This window comes from Capsicum annuum, unplaced genomic scaffold, assembly GCF_002878395.1.
Source record: "Capsicum annuum cultivar UCD-10X-F1 unplaced genomic scaffold, UCD10Xv1.1 ctg79236, whole genome shotgun sequence".
NCBI lineage: Eukaryota > Viridiplantae > Streptophyta > Magnoliopsida > Solanales > Solanaceae > Capsicum > Capsicum annuum.
In genome coordinates, this window is record NW_025889800.1 from 74,352 (window position 1) to 81,998 (window position 7,647).

Genomic DNA, 7,647 nt, shown 5'->3' on the forward strand with positions numbered 1-7,647 from the left:
TAGTTTTAAAATCTAATTATAATAAATTAATATAAATTATGTTTTTTAAAAAAAATTACTTAGTTATTCCTTAATATTTAGCTTTAGAAAAGGTCAATAAGCCCCACAGTATTCATTGATATTCTATTAGGATATGATTTATAATTTAATAAAACAAAGTGGAGATTTTATTAGAGCATGATTTATAATTCGATGGAAAAAAGTGGATTTTTTAAAAAATTGTTGCGGAAGTCCAAATAAGAAAACACAAATAACAAGTCTACCTAACCAACTTTATCTTGTAAAATATTTTAAAGATTATAATACTCTCAATTTTTTTTCAATGACATTAAATTGTCACGTTGAACGCATCTCTTCCTTTTTTTTTTTTTTTTTTTTTTTTTGCAAAGGGGGCCAATTTTAGAAAAAACATTGGTTTTTAAGTTCACAACTCCCCGGTGGGGCATCAAAAGATTGTTAAGCCAAGGCTTGGCTATTAGAAAGTAGATTACAAACACGAAGTTTCCTAGAATACATAGTTCCTGATTTGTCTGCATCTATGGTGTCTAATACAAACACAGGAGGAACTGGTAGAATCTTAAGGCTCCCTTGCACTGCTTCATTTCTAGCTGTTTTGGCTAATAGGTCAGCCGCTTTGTTCCCTTCCCTGAAGACATGCTCCGGATGGGTTGCTTGGTCCCTCTCCAGCATTGACCTGCAATCAATGGTAAGATTATCAAGTAGCAAGTTCCTTGAAGTTAAAGCCTGAATAGCCTCCAAGGAATCTAGTTGTACTTGTAGAGGCGTTAAATTATGGTTGATTGCTATGTTGAGGCCACTCTTGAGAACATGTAGCTCTGCATCTAGGGGGTGGTATTGGTTTTGTGCTCCATGAAGCCCACAATCCAGTCCCTAGTATGGTCTCTAATGGTACCCCCTAGTCCCCCTTGCCCCGTTAAAAGGCACACTGAAGCATCAGTGTTTAGTTTATACATACCTCTTTCGGGGGATTTTCAGGTGACTTAGATAATAGTATAGGATTGTTGGGAGTGATTGGAAATGATGAGGTGGTATTCCATTGTCTGAGAGATAATATCCCCTCTCTAAATGTTGTCCTTTTTGTTATTGAAAAGGTTGTTGTTCCTAGTTAGCCAGATTCCCCAAAGACATAAAGGGATGATGTTGTCCCAATTCAACCAGTTGTTGAATGGCTTGGTGTTGAGGGATTTTCAAATCCCTCTCCAGTTATGAGAACCAATGGATGAAAGAGCTATTGCAGGATTAAAAGTGCTTTGAGCAACTATGCTTTCCCAAAGAAGCCGAGTATTTTTGCAGTGAAAGAAAATATGGTCACTACTCTCTTCATGAGTTCCACAGAAATGACACAGAGGGCCTAAGCTAAGACCAATTCTATGCAAGTGCTGACTGGTAGGGAGCTTGTGGTGGGACATGATCCATAGGAAGAATTTAAGCTTATTGGGGCATTTAGCTTGCCAGATATCCTTGAAACCACAACTAGTGTCACTATTATGATGGTTGTTTTTATTGAGGAGAGAGTAGGCAGTGGAGGTGGAGAATCTACCATCAATTGATAGTCCTCAAACAAGCTTATCCTCCTGACTGCTGTTATGGGGGATCAAAGTGCTTTCGATCTTTATCTTGTTCTCCATAGGGAGATCAAAAGATAAGTCCTAGAGATGCCAAATTCCATTAGAGTGGATGTTAGCAATGGTAAGATGTTCCTCCTCTCTTTGAAGAGGGGCTTGAATCATTGTTCATATAGGGGATTGGTGGGGGATCCAGCTGTCCCCAAAGAACTTGATGTTGGTTTTCTTTTTAGGAATCCATTTGTACCCCTCTATGGTATTAGCCCAACTAATAGTTATGCATTTTCAGGTTCTGGAGACTATTGTGGCACCTATGCTATTTCTGGTAGGAATTTTGTACTTATTTGTAAGGATTCTATCCCAAAGAGTGTGAGGGTTACTGTGGAGTCTCCAAGCAAGGCCAGCAAGGAGAGCATTGTTTTTTTATCTAACTTCTTTGGATACCCAATCCACATTTAATTTTGGGTTTGGTTATGGTATACCATCCCACAAGGTACGGTCTCTTCTTATTAGTTGTAGTGCCCTAAACAAAGTTCCTGATGATCCTATTTATTGAGTCTGTGGTTTTGGCAGGCAATTTAATGTATTGCATAATATGGGAGGGGATACTGGAGAGGGTAGATTTAGCCAGGGTAGTTCTTCCAGCCTAGTTCAGATACTTAGTCTTCCAACAACTCAACTTGTTCCTCATGTTGTCAAGTATAAATTAGAAGTCCCCAGAGTTTGGTTTTTTGTGAAAGATGGGGTACCCAAGGTATTTACCAAAAGAGGGGCTGGCTTGAATGCTAAGGGTGTTACAGCATTCTTGAGCCTTCTCAGTGGAGCAATTCTTAGAGAAGATAACTCTAGATTTAGCATGGTTGATCCTTTGACCAGATAGTTCAGTGAAGAAAGTGAGAGTGTTTTGAATAGCATAGCAATCCTCTTTGGTGGCTCTTGAGAAGAGAATTAAGTCATCTGCAAAGAAGAGATGTGAGATGGTTAGTACCTTGTTAGTTATTTTGATGGGGTACCAAAGTTTAGAGGAAACAACCAGAACAATATTTCTTGACAATCTTTCCATACAAAAAATAAAGAGGTAAGGAGAGATTAGGTCTCCTTATCTTATACCCCTTGTTGGTAAGAAAGGGCAAGATTTCCCTCCATTGGTGAGAATGGAGATAGAGGACCCAGTGACACAGGACATGATTAGCCTAGAAATTTTTGGGGAGAATTTGAAGTAATGGAGGGTATCCTTGATGTAAAACCATTCAATTTTATCAAAAGCCTTCTCTAGATCAATCTTTAAGATCATGTTAGGGGTCTTCCCTTTTATTTTATCGAAGTGGGAAATATATTCTTGGACAATAATGGAATTGTCAGCAGTTCTCCTATTAGGAATGAAGCTGGCTTGAGTTGGGGCAACGAGATGGTTTAGGAAAGGCTTTAGCCTATTGACTATGATCTTAGTGATCAGCTTGTAGATAGTGTTGCAAGTGCAATGGGTCTGGAATGCTTGGCTTGGTCAGCATTTCTAGACTTAGGAATCGGGCAAATAAGAGTAGTGTTTAGTTGGGGAGGCATAATCCTAGTCCTAACGACTTCCTGACAGAACTTAGTTGTTTTCTCCCCAACTATGTTCCAATATCTTTGGTAGAGAAGAGGGTGGACACCATCAGGTCCAAGTGCCTTCATAGGCTTGAAGATTTTGAGGGCTTGGGTAATTTCAGAATCTCTGAGGTTTGAGGAAAGGGTTGTGCTCTGAGACTCAGTGAGAATTAGGATAGTAGGGTGCTCAGTAGTTTGGTAGGCTGGGGAGCTGTTATGGCTAGTGGTGTAAATTTTAGAGTAGAAAGAAATGATATGGGATTCAATGACTTGTGGATCAGTAAGGCAGTTACCCATGTCATCTTTCAGGCTGGTAATTCTATTGTTCCTTTTTTCTATTAATGGTACAAGTGTGGAAAAACTTGGTATTGACATCCCCTTCACTAACTCAACTTATTCTAGATTCGGTTTGCTAGAACTCTTTCTCAAGTTTAATAAAATTATTGTAATCCAGGAGAAGCTGAGGTTCTAGATTTTAGATGAAAGGGATTGAGTGGTATGCATTGGACTTTTGGATACCATCCAGCTTGGTTAGGATCCTTTTTATTTTGTGAAAGATATTTGTAAAAGTGTTTTTATTCCAAACAGTAGACTCTCTTTGGAAGATATGGAAAGCATTGAGGAGGGAGTTAGGAGGATCAAAGCGTTGATGAACCAAGTTGGTAAAGGAGGGGTGTCTACACCACATAGGTTCAAGCCTAAATAGTCTAGGATTTGTGTGGATAGTGTGTCTGAGATGGACCTTAAGAGGGAAATGATCATACTTGGTCCTGAGGAGGTGGGTTACAATAGCCTCAGGGTAATCTTTAATCCAAGAGTCATTGGCTAGGCACCTATCCAGTCGTTCAAAAATCAACTAGTTCCTATTTCTATACCTGTTGTTGGTCCATGTGTACCAATAGCCCTTAAAACCTAGGTCTATCAAGCTACATTGATTTATGCAGTCCCTAAAAAGAGAGGATCTTGTATGGTTGACCTGGTTTCCCCTATTTTGTCTCTAGCTTGGAGGATTTCATTGAAGTCCCCTCTAATGAGCCAATTACCCTTACGGGCTTGGGAGATTTGAATGAGGTTCTCCCAAATGGTGGTTCTAATATGAAAATCTGGGCTAGCATAGATTCCAGAAAAAAAGCCAAGGATTTAGATCAGAGAGTACATTCACCATGACATGGATACCTTGGGGGGTAACAGAGATGTTGTCCAGCTTGAGGATACTCTCCTTCTATATTATAAAAATCCCTCCAGATTGTCCATAAGCAGAGGATTGAATTTGGGCATTAAATCTTAAGGCATCAGTGAAAGAGTGGTGCTCAGACATTCTTGTTTCTAATAGAACTAATATATAGTTTTGTGCATATTCACCATAGTATCACATTGTCTCCTGAAGGCAGCACTATTTGATCCTCTTACATTCCAAATGATGAAGTTCATGAGACTATATAAGTGAGATAGTATTGGCATTGGGGCATATTCCTTTCCCTTCCAATGAGAGTCTCTGGAGGGACTCAGAGGGTTCAGGGCTACTACTGAGGGGACTAGGTTCAGTTGGTTCCTTAGGTTCAGAGTGCAAACTTTCATGTGGGTTAGACAAAAAACTATAATAGTTTCGCCAGTAGGCTCGTTGAATTCTATCATTATCAGCTTCTTCAAAAGGTAAGCTTTTGTTTTTCATTCTCCAAAGCCTGCTAAGTAAGCTCCAGTTCCATGTTGGACTTCTTGAGGGACTCTAAAATCTCCTCTATGGAATTTTCTTAACCTCCTTGGTTTTCTACCTGATTTGTTGGTTGTGGTGCTTGACTCTCCTGGTTGGGCCATAGAACAAAGGATAGATGAAGGATTGGTGTCCCTGGATAGTTGATTGGAAATAATGGGAGAGACTGGAGTGCTTGGCTCAGTAGGAAGTTTAGCTCTTGCGTTGGAAATTGCTGAGTTGGGTGGTGCATGTCTGAATGAAGAAGGGTCTGTAACCAAATTTGGCTCCCCAACCTGTCTATGGAGTGATTCAGAGCCTCCCTTAGGATCTGTGCTAGGAATGCAAGGTCCTGGAGGATGACTACTAAGGGTTGATTTCCCAGCTGGAGGTTTAGAGTGATCGACTTGTCCTAAAGAAGGAGCTTTAGCCATGATTTGGGTATGTGGTCTTGTGGTAGTAGGGTTGAGATGAAGAACAGAGGTTCCAGGTTGGCTCCCTGAGCATTGCTTGAGTGTTCTGCCATTGTGAGTGCTAGCAATGGTTTTGGCGGTAAGAGTGGAGTTCCCTTCACAAATAGTAGGCATACTTGTGTAGAGGGCATTAGAGGATTTAATTAACACAATGGGGAGTGTCATATCATTCTTGCCCAGGTTATGATTACCTTCTTCGAAAGAAGATTTTGCATAACCAGCTAGGACTATAGGGGGTGAGGGAGAAGAGATGAGAGAGTATGAGGCATTAGTCTCGTCACTGGGGTCCATCCCTGAAGATTAAAAGACCACCAGAATCTTGTTGGCACTCCCATTAAATATGGTTGTCAAATTAGAGCTGATAAGCTTTTTTGTTGGCGGTATGCCATTAAATAGGCTGTTGGGGTGAACAGGGAGAGAAGAGTGACCCGAGTCAGCTGGATTCTGTTTTAGATGAGCTTTTTGCTCCAATTGAGTTGGGATTGCCCTTCGGTCCAAAGTTGACTGGGCCTGTTGTGGGTTTTGGGCCTTTGACTTTAGTGGCCCAAATTGTTGTTTTTTCTTACCCTTAATAGGCCCATAGGAAGATCCGTCAGAGCTGCGGGCATGGTGAGTGGAGTTGTTGAACGTTTGTTCAACTTCAGGGGAGATTGGGGTGGAGAACTTACCTGTTGTAACATTGTATTCTTTTACATGGGTCGGCACTGGTTGAGAGTCATTTGTTCTTCTTTCATTCTTACTTGATGATTTTTGTTTTGGGAACGTGACTGTTGTCCTACCATTTTTTGGTGGATTCGTCGTTGTTGTTGGTTGTGAGGTGCTTGTAGATAGGATAAGGAGGTAGGTGTAAGCTCCGAGTGTATGTACATCCCTTCCACAACTTAGACATAGGATTCATTCCCCTTCATAGATGATTTTTTGTCTATGTGGACCAATACATACCTCCAATCTGATCGATTCCTCTATTGGGATTTCGATACAAATCCTGGCATATCGTCCTCTAAGGGTAGAAGATGTGCATGCGTCAATTTTTAACAACTTCCCCAATTTTATTCCCACCTTCTTTAGGATCAATTATCGTAATACTCTGTGGGCAACTGGGGTAGCCTGGCCCAGATGGTTGTATGGGTGAGCGTCAAATTATCGGGAATAAAATTCAGAACCCACTCCCTTATTGTTAGGAATTTTCCAGCGATAAACCAGGGCCCCTAGTGCAGTACTTTGCTTGTGTTCTCCTTGAGTGGGAATTTGACCGTGTAGAAATCACACCCTAGGTCGATTAGGACGAGGGGTTCAATCGGTTTCCACAAGTCAATTAGTCTTTGTCTGAGGAATTAATGGGTGACTCTCTTACCGAATAATTTGACTATGATCGAGTTGCGCCACGGCTCGTGGATCCGCTGCATTTCGTCTTTCATAAGTTGGATCGAAGCTGAGTTTGTTTCCGAGCCCTCTCTTTGCTTTCCCTGTCTTTGAAGGTATGAAGCATTCAGATCTGGGATTTTATCCATGAGAATTGCTTTGAAAGAGGGTTTCTCCGATGGGAGCTCTTCCATGCGTTGATCTTCGTCCGGTGGTTCCGGTGGATCTGGAGGCTTCATATTAATGAGGTCAGCGGTAAACGTTGTTGAAGGGGTGGACATACTCTAGGAGGGAGTCTTGAAGCAATTGTTATTTAAGCTAAACGCATCTCTTCCGATATATAGAAAAGAGGGAGTTAATAACTCAAATGATCACTCAATTTTGGGCTTTTATCCTAGAAAGTCACTCAACTTTGATTTTTACTTTAAAAGTCACTCAACTATCATATTTTTACTCAGAAAGTCACTTAACCTATTTAATAATTTTCTTAAATAAAATTTGTTTATGTGAAATTTCTATTTAAATTAAAATTCTAAAAAATTAAAGATATTTTTTAATGACTCTTTTATCCTTATTACCCTAAATTTAGTATCTCTCATTCTCTTTCTCATTTTTCTTCTCCTTCTCGAATATTGTAATTGATTCAACATTAAATATGTTTAATAAAATATCAAAGGATCACAATAAAATTTAAAAGTAACCTAAGAATTAAAATTACAATTATTTTGCTCTACCTTTTCAATCCTTGTTTCAACTTCTTTTTTTCCATTTGATATTGATGTTCGTATTGAAATCTAATTAAATTTAAATTTGCACATTATATAGCTTATTATAAATGCGACGCTCTCAACGATACAACCCCTCCCCCCGCTGCCTCCCACCTTCCTATTTTCACTCTAAAAATGCCCTTTTTTTATAAATGTTTGTACTATAAGAATGAAAAAAACAC

General features: G+C 39.8%; 1 protein-coding gene across 1 annotated transcript in view; it reads right to left on the reverse strand.

Annotated features, from left to right (window-relative positions):
* Positions 1-6,979, reverse strand: part of LOC124895024 — an 11,874-nt gene extending 4,895 nt beyond the window's left edge. Inside the window, exons 1-3 of the mRNA XM_047405496.1 lie at positions 6,691-6,979; positions 4,930-5,629; positions 496-694 (exon numbers count right to left, since the gene is read on the reverse strand). Of these exons, the coding sequence (XP_047261452.1) occupies positions 496-694; positions 4,930-5,629; positions 6,691-6,979 (1,188 nt within the window). The remainder of the gene's footprint in view (positions 1-495; positions 695-4,929; positions 5,630-6,690) is intronic.
* Positions 6,980-7,647: the final 668 nt, after the last annotated feature.